The sequence below is a fragment of the Sinohyriopsis cumingii genome, chromosome 8 (assembly GCF_028554795.1).
Source record: "Sinohyriopsis cumingii isolate HCF-2022 chromosome 8, ASM2855479v2, whole genome shotgun sequence".
NCBI lineage: Eukaryota > Metazoa > Mollusca > Bivalvia > Unionida > Unionidae > Sinohyriopsis > Sinohyriopsis cumingii.
Genome location: NC_142968.1, coordinates 79,033,547 through 79,049,236, shown reverse-complemented (window position 1 = coordinate 79,049,236; position 15,690 = coordinate 79,033,547). Strand labels below are relative to the sequence as shown.

The following is a 15,690-nucleotide window of genomic DNA, read 5'->3' as shown; positions in this document are numbered from 1 at the left end:
TGAAATTCTCAAGGTGACGTAGGATTATATATCCTTTGAATAAATTGCTCGTGTGTTTTCTTCACACAGGGAGCGAGAGCTTGCACTGGCTAAACAGAAAGCAACCCAGCAGTATATCGAGGAGTTCAAACATGCACGTGAGCAGTGGAAGGAGCTGGAACGACAGCGAATGGAGGAGGAAAATAAGCAGATCATGGTATTTGCTCGGCTTCAGCAGGAGAGAGAAGCACAGAGGATGCAGGAAAAGAAAGCCAAACAAGACACAATGGCAGCTGTCCAATCAGCGGTGAGTATTTACAGGACAAAGGTTTCCAAATTTAGCATACAATAAAATTTCAATTTTATGTAGACACATGCTCAACTCGTACATACCTATGAAGGGTTGACCTTGATCTGAGTGCATATCTAGCCATTTATTACTGACAGTGGCGCAAATTCTCATTTAGTATATTGGCTTCCACATTCTGAGACTGAAGCTTTTATGTGAATTCAGTGCATAAGCTTTATGATGATGCGGCACCTGAGAAATTCTTTGGAATACTGGCTCTGAAGCATATTTTCATACTACAGTTTTGTACTTTGTTACAGTTGATATTTTTATGTATAACTTTTACATCTGTATCATCTTTTGTCTTGTTTTTTAAGTTTTCATTTATTTGGAAGGATTTATATTCCATACGATTTTTTGCAATTCTTTATCTTTATATTTTACATGATATCTTTTAATTAGTGCCACATAGCCATTATTCTGCTGATGTGAGATATGACTTCATTTAACTGACATACAAATACATGCACACACAGTCTTGATTAAAAATTAACTGATTTGGAGACAGAGTCTAATTCATTGGGTTACCCACATAGCCCAGTACAATTGGTATACAGGAGAATGCTGAAAATCTGGAGCCAGTTTTTCCAGATTGTATGCATGTACAGACATCTGCCATGGCCTGCATACAACTTATATCATCATTTTAAAAATATTGATTATCCAGATGACCAATATGCAGGACCAAAATGTTGGATTATAGGCACTCAACTGTGTATGAGTTAATCCATCAGTGGATTATTGAGAAGTTTTATTAAATTTCTCTTGGTATAATAACGATTCCTGAACTAAATATCCTTAATGATGTTTTCAGAATGCATCTGCACTCTAAAGTATTTAAACTTTGGTATTGATTGGAAGTTTCAAATTAAATATGACAATAGTGTTTATACACAAAGAGAACAATAAAACCATGTCCATTTTACAATTTATAGCTCGATACATATTCTCATAACAAATCTAGGAGAAAAATTCAGATATTTTAAGTTGTCTAACTTTACTGCCAAACATTGTAAATTTTGTATGTACTATAATAAACATTTTTTGTTGATTTATTTCTTCTGAGCAATCTGATGTTACAGTATTGAAGTATTACACATCCTTGATTATGCATAGTTTGGAATCAAGCAATTTGTTTGCCTTCTTACAGTTGGCAGATAAAATCTCACAAGAAGAAGCTGATCGGGAAGAGATGGAGCGTATCCGCATGGAGCTGTACTTGGAGGAACAGGAAGAGAAAGAGAGACAGAAGGAGAAGGTAAGGAATAAATAAATTGTCAGATGCACTGTTGTGGAATAAGAAAATCCATCAGTTAGAATTTATTGGTAAAATGAGGTTATGCAGAGTTCTTGCCCCTTTTTTCAGATTTCCTATATCAGCCAGTATAAATGATTACTTATCTCTTATTTTTAATTTAGTACAAGGAAAAACTGGTTGACCATCAGTAGAATATGTGAATTCTTAAAGAGCGTTTGCATCTTTAAAAGAAGTTTACAAATAGTTGTTTATTCTAAACTTTAATCAGTGTATTCTTGCTACTACTTATACCTACAGAATTAGAGCCATGGAAACACTACAGACATTAATGATGTCACAAGTGTGGTGGTTAAATTGAGTGCATTCATGTAAGTTATGCATACTAATTCATCGTTTACTGACTTAGAGCATGTCATACTTAAATAGAGATGAGAAAAAAATATTTTCATTGGAATTCTTTGGAAAGAGACAAATACATTTAAGTATGATATTTGCCTAGATGGAATTCTACTTAAGAATAATAGGATGTGCTGAAAAATTAAATGCATTATCTACCTAAATTAATCAGACTATCAGAAAACCAACATTTACATTAGTATTTGATGTTTCATGTTGCTCTGTAAACCCTTTTAACTCACACTGTAATAGTCTTATTTCAAATTGTAGGCACCACTGCACCAAACTTAAATAATGTCTCTTAAATATATTCAAGACATCTCAGAAATAATGGATTGAAAACCATTGCAGTAACAATGCAGTTGTAGTTTGCAATTATATTGAAAACCCTAACAATAACAATGCAGTTGTAGTTTGCAATTATATTGAAAACCCTAACAATAACAATGCAGTTGTAGTTTGCAATTATATTGAAAACCCTAACAGTAACAATGCGGTTGTAGTTTGCAATTATATTGAAAACCCTAACAATAACAATGCAGTTGTAGTTTGCATTTATATTGAAAACCCTAAAAATAACAATGCAGTTGTAGTTTGCAATTATATTGAAAACCATTGCAGTAACAATGCGGTTGTAGTTTGCAATTATATTGAAAACCCTAACGATAACAATGCAGTTGTAGTTTGCAATTATATTGAAAACCCTAACAATAACAATGCAGTTGTAGTTTGCAATTATATTGAAAACCCTAACAGTAACAATGCAGTTGTAGTTTGCAATTATATTGAAAACCCTAACAATAACAATGCAGTTGTAGTTTGCAATTATATTGAAAACCCTAACAATAACAATGCAGTTGTAGTTTGCAATTATATTGAAAACCCTAACAATAACAATGCAGTTGTAGTTTGCAATTATATTGAAAACCCTAACAGTAACAATGCAGTTGTAGTTTGCAATTATATTGAAAACCCTAACAATAACAATGCAGTTGTAGTTTGCAATTATATTGAAAACCCTAACAATAACAATGCGGTTGTAGTTTGCAATTATATTGAAAACCCTAACAATAACAATGCAGTTGTAGTTTGCAATTATATTGAAAACCATTGCAGTAACAATGCAGTTGTAGTTTGCAATTATATTGAAAACCCTAACGATAACAATGCAGTTGTAGTTTGCAATTATATTGAAAACCCTAACAATAACAATGCAGTTGTAGTTTGCAATTATATTGAAAACCCTAACAGTAACAATGCAGTTGTAGTTTGCAATTATATTGAAAACCCTAACAATAACAATGCAGTTGTAGTTTGCAATTATATTGAAAACCCTAACAATAACAATGCGGTTGTAGTTTGCAATTATATTGAAAACCCTAACAATAACAATGCGGTTGTAGTTTGCAATTATATTGAAAACCCTAACAATAACAATGCAGTTGTAGTTTGCAATTATATTGAAAACCCTAACAATAACAATGCAGTTGTAGTTTGCAATTATATTGAAAACCATTGCAATAACAATGCAGTTGTAGTTTGCAATTATATTGAAAACCCTAACAATAACAATGCAGTTGTAGTTTGCAATTATATTGAAAACCCTAACAGTAACAATGCAGTTGTAGTTGGCAATTATATTGAAAACCCTAACAGTAACAATGCGGTTGTAGTTTGCATTGATGTAAATGACATTAAATGTATACATGTTTACTCAGCAACAGTAATGTTGCTAATACTGTGTCGCAAAAGGTGATAAAAGATTAATGTTGTAGAACAAACGCATACCTACATTGCATGTGGACAAAATTCCCTCCTTGTCCATGCCAGTTTCAGCATTTAAACAATTAACTAACCTGGATCTCTTTCAGAAAGAAAAGATAAATCCACCAATTATAATGAAAACGAGTCACCAAATTAATCATCCTGCCAAAATCAAAACTGGAATTAATAATATGTGAAAAATTAAAATTTTGTGTTAAGCCAAAACAAAAAACAAAAATGCATTGATGATTATCTGTTTGACGTTATGGTCGTTCTTTAATAAGTATGTGATTGTTATATGAATATATGCTGGTTATGTGCCTGATATATTTGCAAACATTTGATTATATTGCATTATGTAGTATCGCTTATAATGCTGGAAAATACTTCTGGAGCAAAACAATGCCAATAAAACAGCATTCTACATAAAGCTAACATGTGATCTGGGCAATAAATAAGGTGCTAAGTGATGCTAAGCACAGTGTGTACTGTTTAAATACTGTGCACTAAAGCACAGGTCTGTTGGTAAACTCTAAGCTGCCCATGAATTATAAAGGATTTTTTTTTTTTCATGTTGGAAAAATTTGAAGCTTTGCACGTGCAAAATAAATAACATAAAAGTAATTGAACAAGAACATGTTGCTTATATGTGAAGTTTGTCAGTCTTACTGGTTTTGTCTCTGTATTTTTGTGTCTGTAAGATTTGGGACAAAATAAATGTTATATATTTATTTGCATACAAGACTTTAGGCATGAAATATAATTATAATTTTTTCCTGCCCCAAGATTTACCAAAACAACAAGTTGTTGCCTCTGACTTGACTTTTAGCAATATTTGTAGCCCACTTAAAGACACTCAGACAATAGCTGTTTATTTTCACTGGTATTCTTGTCAGAGTGGCTCTGGTATTTTCAAACAGTTCATTTGATTGCTGCATTTGGCTGCGATATAAAGCTAATGCAGAAAAAAAACTGGAATATCCATCCAGATGCCTTTAGGACACCAAGATTGTTCCAAGCAACAACATTAAGAAGATCTATATGCTTTTGGTGTGTAACTTGAAGAGATTTTGTAATAACCTTCAAAATTCTTCTATTTATCTCTATGGTTTTTTTATAGGAGTTCGACCATAACAGTTTAACATTGTAATGCCAGTGAAGTAATAACAATTACTAATGTAACTGTAATGATGAAATCATGATGACTTTTTTTTTCTTCAAAACCAGGAGCTGCTAGAGAGGAAGCTAAGACAGCGTATAGAGCTTCAGCAGACCCATGCCCAGCAGATGCATTTCAAGCAACTGCGACAGGATGCTGAACGTGAGGAGGAAGATCAGTTCAGGCAACAGGTAATGCTAATTTTTATTGATTTTCTTTTGTTTGAGTCTCAACAAACAATGAAAGTCTGTAAAGACAATAGGAGAAAAACATATTCCAATTCACAGTTGAAAGTATCAATAGAATTGTTCTAATTAAAAAATTTATGAAAGTTTTGACCTACACAAAATTTAATTCACAATTTATCTCCGTATATTGAAAGAGATGGGAAAGGAGTTAGGAAGAGTTGTGCGCAAGAAAAAGTTTGCAAAATCCCAGGTATAAGTCTAATTCAGTGGTTGCATGGAATTGTACTATCCAGTTTACTTGGAAAGATTCTTTTTCACACCCAGCACATGCATTTTTTGGTGATGGACAGCTTTTCAGAAAAGGAAATGTGAACTGTATATTCTTTCAAATGTGTGTCAGTGACATGATGTGGAAAAAAGTCATTAAATCTAATTTGACTGCAGTATGAGACTGAATCATTTGAGTTCAGTGTCCAATTAGCATCATAACAGGTTAAAACCTAGGGTCCCTATTGGTTATAATCTCATGTATTTTTCATACCGTGTGATGGCTGCATTAAAGGTTGTATGAGAGAGAAGGGATGACCCACTTTTGTAACAATAAGGATATGAACTGTACTTCCTTTAATCATGCATAAATACTGTAAATTCAGAAATAACTGCAAGGTGGAAATTAATGTAAATAAATGCATCAGATGCTTTATTACGAATAAAGATAATGTCATACAAATGATTTTATTAACATTCCAAAGTTTGCATTATTTTCAACAGCTATGTTTGTTTTAATTTACAGTACATTAACATAGGTTGATGCTTCATATGAAATATCCTTGAAACGGCATTCAGTTTTATAGATGAATATGCTTGCATTATTGTACCAAACAAAAGAAAAAAATGGATATTCAAACAGGGATGTAGACATCCACAGTAATACATTTAGAGTACTCCATCCACTCTCTGATTTGGGCAGTCACTCTAAATGTGCCTTTCATACACAATGCATCACTTTTTCCACTCAGCTAATTATATTTATAATTTGAAGAAAGGTCCTTTTGGGTGATTTTCCCCAAGAATTACCTCACAAGAAAAGGAATTAATTGTTAAAATTTGTGATTAATCAGGAATAGCAATTTATATTTATGCAAAGCAATATTTATGTCTCTCTGTCTCTATTTCTGATATTTTTTTCTTCTGTTTATGATAAATTACAGTATGAATTGGGCTCTGCTGTTCTGTTAACTCAGGCAGAAAATCTATGCTGTTCTGTTAACTCGGGCAGAAAATCTACGCTAGCTCAGAAGATTCTTGTTAGAAATAGAACATATTGGCCTGGAATTGGACAGCAGATCATTATGGAGTTTCAATATACACACAATTATATGCCATAATCTTCCTTTTTCTGCAGATGTTGGCCAAGTTTGCAGAAGATGACAGAATAGAACAGATGAATGCCCAGAAGCGTCGCATGAAGCAGATAGAACACAAACGAGCTGTAGAAAGGCTGATTGAAGACAGGCGAGCACAGTTTGTTGCTGACAGAGAGCGTGAGCTCGATGAACGCCGTGAGGAGGCGAAATTGGAGGACTTCCGCAGACAAATCATTGAAGAGGAGAGACAGAAACTGCTACAAGAACATGCTATCAAATTACTGGGTTATTTGCCAAAGGTATGAAGTCTGGCCTCCATTGAACAGGCATTTATTGAGATGATAGTATCGGTTACAGAGTGTCTTGCATATTGTGCAGTGATGACAAGTCAGAAGGAGCATTTCACAGCTAAGGCCTGACTTTAAAATGTCTTGAGAAGAAAGTTTGAACTCAAAATTTAAAACTTCTGACATTCAGCAACCTAACTTGGCTTAAAGGCTGAATTAACACAATGAATTAACTCTTTTTATGTCGTTTTTCTGAATTTAGAAAACAATCCTTTGTTTAAAAATCTCAAAGCTGGGTTCAGATTTTGTACTTAGTTTATGTAACTCAGGATTTAACCAGCAGTTTTACATGTCCTTAGACTTAGGTTTGAACTATAAACAGTACACCAGTCAAACATAATGTACTCATTAATTTAGTCCAGTTATCTTCTTTGATTTTGTACCAGGGTTTAAGCGGGTTTAAGCTTCTTCACAATCCATGGTTCTAACATGTTAACCCTATCTACACCTTGGCAGATCGATCAGAAAATTCAGTGCTTCAGATCTGTGAATCTCATTGGATGCAGTGGAAACCACTGCATCCAATCAAAATCGGCTTGTTCAAATTTGAACACTGTTCCCACATGGTTTATAGATGAGGAGCACACAGCTGGAATGGACTGATAAAGAAGCAATTTTCCACTACTAGTCTGTGTTTGTACATATACATACTTGCCCTAAAATATGCATGTTATGGCTTCTCTCCAGTATGTAGCCATACCTTCGTTGTTAAAAATTGAAAAGTATCCTTTTAAAGCCAGTTGCCTCTACTATTTCTGGCTGATGTACAACGTAACAATGCACAGCTATTTCACACTTTTGGTTAGTTGGCATTACATACTAAGGGAGACAACTCCTGAAATCCAATCAATATCACCATGACAAAAGCACTCAAATATTTGATTGATCTGCCGAGGTGCTGATAGGGTTGACACATAAAGCAGTGATGGTGTTTAAATCAAGTCTAAGCTCAGTTAGTGAGGTCTTAAGCCAGGGACTTGGTATTAATACATTTATTAAATATTTTCTTCGAAATGAGATTTAGCCTTATCTTGCTTTCAGTATTTCTGACAATACTGAGACTTTTGTAAGAGGTATAATACAAAATGGAATCCTTTTCTTGAAAAAAAAAATGAAAAATTCCTCAAATTTAAGGAAATCCTCAGTATTTTTCTCAGGAATGAAACTAATTTTTGGATAAAAACAAAACATTATGACAGTATTTAAATCTTTAATACCTGCTTAATATTGAGAGAAAAACTTGTTTCCAAACCAAACAGTAATGAAAATATTGAAACATCTCAAGATGAGGAAGACAGTATCTCGGGGGCCCTGAGTGGCCAAGTAGTCTAAAGTGCTCTCCGTTACGGATCACTGCCATCTCACCTCTGTGTGGGTTTGAGTCTCGAATTCGGCCAATGTGGGTATGTGAGAAAGCTTGCCAGTAGCCTCTCGAGGGTCGGTGGTTCTTTCCGAGGATTTCCAGGGTTCTTCCTCCACCATTAATACTGGCCACCATGTATAGCCAATTGTGTGCTGGAAAATGGCATTAAATCCTACAACAACAACAACAACAGTATCTCCACCAAATGATAAATCCCACTCAAGTATATTGCTTTTCTGCATTGTGGTATGTAGTACCCTAAAAAAAGCAACACAAAGCTATTTAGTGAAAATATGACTGTAATCTCTGTAATTCTTCATATACTTTTATTCATTTTGTTCTAAAGATGTATAAATAATCATTGGCATATCCTTTGGTACATAAAATTTGTTGAATTTTAACGAAGAGTTTACTCCATGAGGAAATAATTATAATTTGTATGGAATGATGTTCTAAGAAAAATTAGAAGGTGTGACAATATATCTGCTTTTTATTTTATGCTAATCCTTGAATTTAGATTTCAGAAGAGAAAATTATTTATATAATACACTGAAACGAATTACCAAAATTATTTTTTTCAAATTAGTAAATAGATATTGATAACATTATGATAACAAGTGTCATCATCACTTCATCGATAGGTAAACATCATCACCTGTCATGCAGGAGTAACAGCTTCAGATCAGACAATGAGCTTTTTTTTGTATATGTTGGATTTTGAACCTGGTACTCCCATGTGACAGGCAACCATGCTTACCACGAGACAAAGGGAGAGACTTGAGGTTTTCACCCATAAGATGAAATATATCTATTATGATCTCAGAACAAGCAAATTTTATTTTCATTTTTGGCCCAAATGCATTGGCTAGCAATATGTATAACAGACTGAGTAGCCATTTTCTTTCAGTATCATGTTAATGCCAGCTGATTACTGACTGGTTTATGTTCTACTTTTTATTGTGTATATTCGCACAGAAAATATTAGTAGCAAAATATTGTCCTTTCTAATTCATGGTAAGAAAGCATAGAAACAAAAAAAATTGAAGGACAAAATGTTAGCACATTGTGTGATTTTAATCTAGTTCTTCTGCATGACAGGGGTCTTACTCATCACTAGACCAAGGAAATGTCAAAATGGCAGATTAAATTTTGCGGTCATAATGTAATTGGTGTCTGTCTATCGCAGTGAGAAAATATTTTTGATAATTCATTCTAGTGAATTATCAATATTATTTCTCATGAAAAATCTAGTAATTCAAATTCTAGCATGAAATAAGTTACATTATTGAAGCTACAGACTAATCACAGTCTAAATGTATATTCACTTACTGAATACTATTATAGTCTAATATATTCTAGTATTATAGTAAAGTTTATTACAGACAAGCAGCATGCTATGATGCCATCCTATTGAATAATGATAAGCCAAAAGTATTTTAAATGATATCCTTTCTCCCTAAACAGACAAAACCAGAAAACATCTTGTCAAATCCCGCTTAAATAATTTGTGAAAAAATCTAAACATCTTGACAAAATTACTCTCTTCCTTTAAGCAAGACAGTTGTAATGCTACTAAAAGTTTCTGACTCATCATAATAGAACTAAAAGTCTCTGAATTGTCTTGGATTAGATTGAAATTTATCTCATAAATGCATTATTGTAATGATAGTACATGTATTTCTATTCAAACAGTGTTACATCAAAACATCTATGGTTCCTAGGGAATGCACCTTTTGCATTAATTTCGATGTTATTCAGTACCTGCCATTTATACTTTTATAAACTACCTTCCCAGGATTCCACTTTTTTATTCTTGGGTAAAGATCTGTGCATTTTACAGCTGTTCATATTTGTTGAGATTACAGGTATTGAATAGCTCTAAATGTACTAGCCTTTATGTATAGCAGGAGATCATGTAAAGATATATATTGGGAATTTATACCTAATGTTCACTTTTTATTTCTTTTATAGGGTGTCATCCGAGATTCGAGGGATCTAGATATGTTGGGCCCAGAATTCAAACAGGCCTACCAGAAGCAACAAATAGATCCCTTTGATGATGAAGCCTGGGTCAGGCGATGAATATTTGTTTTAGCTTCTTTGAACACAGGATTGTCATTCCAAATTTATTTTCAAGAAGAAACACAGAGTCCCATTCAGGGCAGTTTAATGCAATTCTGAAGTCCTCTGATATTTTGAAGAAAATTTCCCTGGTAGGGTATATAATATAATTTTAAAGTCTTCAGAACTTTTGAAGCTAATTTCCTTCATAGAAATCATTCCAATTCAATTCCATAGTAAAAACACAGAATCCCACTTATGGGCTTCCTCAGGACAATTTTGAAATGTTGAAGCTGATTTCCTTGATAGAATTTTCTTTCCAGCAGCATAAATGTACATCAGGTCTCTGCTGCAGTTTAAGATCTCCTTCTGAGAAAGAGTCATAATCAGAGTAAAAGAAGAGCGAGTACGCTGTTTATCTATAACCTTAATTTTACTTGCAGAATTGACTCAGAATGATCAGCAAGAAGGAATTGCTGATATCAAGTAAATCAAAGGGTCATTTGTTTTGCACTAAGTAAGGATCTCTGCTTTTTACAGCAGTTATAAAAATTCATAAAGATTACATGAACTTTAAATTCTAAATGTCCATTTCCTAAAATTTATATTAGTGGTAAAATTCATTATACAAATTATATTTGTATATATTTTCCCTCACTGCAAAAGCTCTCTAGTTGAGGGCAGTGTTATTAAGTAGGGAAAAATCATAATAAATTTTTGAGAAAAAAAATGCAAGAAGAGAATAATTATGGGGGAGGGAAATCACTTGTTTTAATCTAACGAGAAAAGTCTGCAACAGACTGCTTGAAGTGAATGTTTTGAAGGTTTATATGTAGTTCTTGTCATTAAAAGTCCACAGTCTGTCTTTTTCATGTGATATATTCCTGTAAGTTTTACACATGTTTATCTTTTTATTTTATCAATTCACCTTTAGCCATAAATTTATGTATATATCTGTACAAGAAAATAAATTTAACAGTAGCTCTGTCAATGACCTTATATTGTTGTTTTTTCTTGTAAAGCAAGCTGGTCTAAATGTGACCACAAGTTGACTACAAAAGTATTGCAGGAATATATGGTCGTTTATTAGGTTTTTAAATCACATTCCTGGTAAACTTTTGACAGTTATTTACTAAACCAAGTAGATAATAATTATTATTTATTATAATTTAGAAACATTTGAGATATAATTACCATTTTCTGAAAGAATTAAAGGAATTCGCCACAGTTGCCTGTTATTAGCATTTACCAACCTTCAGAAAGTATTGACCTAAATAAGTTGGCTTATATGCAGTATTATATTGACCCATACCATCCACCTCATTAGCTCATTGGGCATAAGGCCAAGTGAGTTGGTATGGCCCTGTATTCAATGAGCATTTTGCATTCATCCAAAATTGTTACCAATGGAGTCCATATTTAAGATCCAATTTCAGTCAAACTTGAAATACTTTATATCATAAAAGTCTTGGACAAGTTCATTAGAAAACAAAATCTTTGCATATCATTGTCTAACCAAGTTGACATAATCTCTACTTTAAACTGATAATAAAGATAAAGCTCATACAATGGAACTGTCGAAGACTTAAAACCAACTACAATGATGTTCTTCTGCTTCAAAATGAACATGATTCTGCAGTACTATGCCTGCAGGAAACTTTCTTGAAAGATACGGACAACATCATACTTGAAAACTTCTCACTTTTTAACACCTATTTTAAAAATGGTGACAGGGCCTCTGGAGGAGTTTCTGTTGTGAACAATAGGGCTCCTGACAACATCATCCCTTTAAACACAAATAATAATTTTTCCACACATCCACATATCAACATTTGCAGCACTTTAAAAACAATTAGTTGTCTGTGTCTACCAATAAATATTGAAATATTCCAGAGTTTCGTTCACAGTATGCAAATCTCACCAAGTTATACATATTCTACAATACTTGCTTCATAATCCTTGAGTAGTACTTTTTAAAAATAAAAATGGGTTCTGGAGATAATGAATTTAACATTTGAAATAGGATGCCAAGCAAGACACTTAAAATTGAACCTTTCATTTATTTTCTCAAAATTAATGAAATAGAATATATATATATATATATATATATATATATATATATATATATGCTGTATCATTGATATAGCACAAGATGTATACATTTTCATTAAAGGAAAGGATGCTTCCTTAGGAAAATATCAGCAAGTACATTAAGTACATTTGCTATTTCATGTTTCTAATTTAAGTTTTTATTGTTAATTTTAGGTGACGAAAGCAATGATTTTCCTTACCCATTTAATTTGCAGATCATATCCAATAGTTTGTGTATAGAGCAACGAGAGTTTAAGTAGAAACCAATTTTTTCCATTATACTCTTTTACATTCTTTCATCATGCAGCGAGCCTGGAATATGTGGCACCTACTTAAATATTGGGGCATCAGACAATTGTTATAATTTCTCAGTGCTTCTATGGATTGTCTAATGGCTTCTTTACAGTATTAAGTGAACCATGATATCGGGTTCTCTTTCTCTTGGAGTTAGGTGAAGACTTATGAATGGATTCTGCTGCAATCTTGATTTGTAAAAAATATGTAAAAGTTAAATAGGATCATTGACATTTAAAAAGGTATCTCTGTTAAATTTGGTTTGATAAAGTGTTTCAAACTAGGCCAAGTCGGCCATCTTTAAATTCCAACGTGGAATTGGGTCATTGATGGTAGATTTAATGTTCTTTAGTGAGATTGGGAAGTGGTCACTTCTATGAAGGACATGAGTGACCTTCCAACAATAATCCGAAAGCAGCAAAGGACAACATATTATCAGATCGATGCACATATAAGCACCCATTCCTGGATATAAATAGATTTTGTGTGATATATGCACACATTGTGTCTAGAAATGAAATCTTCTAACTTTTGCTCAGCCACATATGTAATTTGTACCAATGTACCATTAACCTGAAGTGTGATGATGTATTAATAGTCTGCCAGTTAATCACAGTAATAGAGTTAAAGATGTACTTGTCTGAATTCACTATAATTCCAAATTAATGTTTCTTTTACAGTGAATAAATAATTTGAATAAATAACACTGGTCAACAGTGAAATCATTACTGACTTGAAAAGGCCCTAATCTGTAGTATTTTGGTGTGCCGAACACGAATATAACCGTGAAAAATTTGTATTGGCTCTCGTTTTGAAGATATTCATATACCTCATTTTCTATGTTTCACTGTGTAAATTTCTCCAGTAGGACTGCAGCAACATCCGGAATAATGATGTAACATTGCATAATACCATCATGCTCACATCATCCACAGTTGATTGCATCATTTTCTGATGCAATGCAATACTAATGCCATGCGGCTGCTGAAGTAAGTTGACGTCAGCAGTGTACTATACATGTGTAGGCCTATTATACTAATGCCAGGCGGCTGCTGAAGCTGACGTAAGCAGTGTACTATATAAAGCCCAATCAGATAGGTTCAGCATTTAAAATATTTTAGACGTTGTGCGAGACAGTTCAAGCTACTGTTACATAAAACTTATTATTTTATCCATTTACGTACAATAAAGAACAGTAATGCCTCGAAAGTGTGTTAATACCGCGGACAATTTTTGCTATATTTGTGGGGAAGTGACATTTGCCAACCAGAAGAAAAGTATCAATTCTCAAGTGAAGAAGGCATATCATCTTTACTTCGGATGCAAGGTTGGTGACCAAGACAAGCCTTGGGCTCCGCATATATGCTGTGCTACATGTACAACACAGCTTTCACAGTGGTTGAATTGCAAAAGGTCATCAATGCCGTTTGCAGTCCCAATGGTGTGGAGAGAGCCAAGCAACCACCTAAATGACTGTTACTTCTGCTTGGTTCCTCCTCTTTCCAGCGGAATAACGAAGCGAAAGAAGTCGAGAATAGTCTACCCAAACATTCCGTCTGCATTGAGACCAGTTCCACATGGTGAGGGACTTCCTATTCCAGAACCTCCAGCAGAATATTCTCTTGATTCATCTGACGAAGACAAAGGTGAGTCGACCTGTTCTTCTCCTGGTCCATCAGCATGCAGTGATCCAGATTTTCACTGTGGTGCATCATCAACCCCACACAGAATAACACAGGAAGAACTAAATGACCTGATTCGTGATTTGGACTTATCAAAGAACAAGGCAGAATTGCTAGGATCAAGACTCCAACAATGGAATCTTCTAGAAGAAGATGTCACAATTACTGCATATCGAAAGCGCCACCAGCAATTGGAGCCTTTCTTCAGAAAGGAAAGTAATCTGATATTCTGTTCCGATATTGAGGGCCTCATGAATGCTTTAAAAATCACTCATGACCCACAAGAATGGAGACTATTTGTGGACTCTTCGAAACTGAGTCTCAAGGCTGTGCTTTTGCACAATGGAAACATTCTTCCATCTATTCCAGTAGCGTATGCTGTCCACATGAAAAAGACATACGATAACTTAAGGCAGCTACTGAATTCCACTGAGTATAACAAGTACAGCTGGCACCTCTGTGGTGATTTGAAGGTAGTTGCCCTTTTAATGGGACTGCAGCAAGGATATACAAAATACATGTGTTTCTTATGCAAGTGGGATAGCCGAGCAAGGGAAATGCACTACATGAGGAAGGAATGGACTCACAGGCAGAATGTAGCCATTGGAGAGAAGAATATCCAACACCCAGCTCTGGTTGAGGCTCAGAAAATCTTGCTACCACCCCTTCACATCAAACTAGGTTTGATGAAGAACTTCGTGAAAGCCATTGACCGGACTTTGCCAGCATTCCGATACCTGCATGAAAAATTCCCTCGACTCAGCGAAGCAAAGATTAAAGAGGGAGTTTTTGTGGGTCCTCAGATTCGAGAGCTTTTCAAAGATGACCGGTTCAACAACTTGCTGGAAGGTGACGCGAAACAAGCATGGAATGCTTTTCGCCTAGTTTCTACAAACTTCCTCGGAAATGTTAGGGCAGAAAACTATAAGGAACTAGTAGAAGACATGTTGATGAAGTATAAGAAACTTGGCTGCAATATGTCTCTAAAGATTCACTTCCTTCATTCCCATTTGGATTTCTTTCCTAGCAACTGTGGTATTGTTAGTGATGAACACGGCGAACGTTTTCATCAAGATATCGCAACAATGGAACAAAGATACCAGGGAAAATGGTCCACTACAATGCTGGCTGACTACTGCTGGACACTCCTCAGAGATGCTCCCGAACAGCTGTACAAGAGACAGGCGAAGAAATCTAAGATGTAGTCAATGACTTGATTTTTTATAGGTAGGCTATTACAGTTGACCTTTTACTATTGGAATGCATTTCGTTATGTAAACATTAATTTCTTGCAGATTACAAAAAAACTAGAGCCAATTTTGCAATTTGACTGTCATATTCGTGTTCAGCACATAAAAATTGATAAGAATTGACTAATTTTATTTCAGTAAC

General features: G+C 34.2%; 1 protein-coding gene across 1 annotated transcript in view; it reads left to right on the top strand.

Moving 5' to 3' along the window:
• The window catches only part of LOC149793943 (meiosis-specific nuclear structural protein 1-like), a 28,387-nt gene extending 17,165 nt beyond the window's left edge, over window positions 1-11,222 (top strand). The window contains exons 6-10 of the mRNA XM_089967872.1: window positions 70-286; window positions 1,479-1,586; window positions 4,974-5,096; window positions 6,499-6,759; window positions 10,142-11,222. Coding sequence (XP_089823998.1) covers window positions 70-286; window positions 1,479-1,586; window positions 4,974-5,096; window positions 6,499-6,759; window positions 10,142-10,252 — 820 coding nt within the window. The 3' untranslated portion in view covers window positions 10,253-11,222. The remainder of the gene's footprint in view (window positions 1-69; window positions 287-1,478; window positions 1,587-4,973; window positions 5,097-6,498; window positions 6,760-10,141) is intronic.
• Window positions 11,223-15,690: the final 4,468 nt, after the last annotated feature.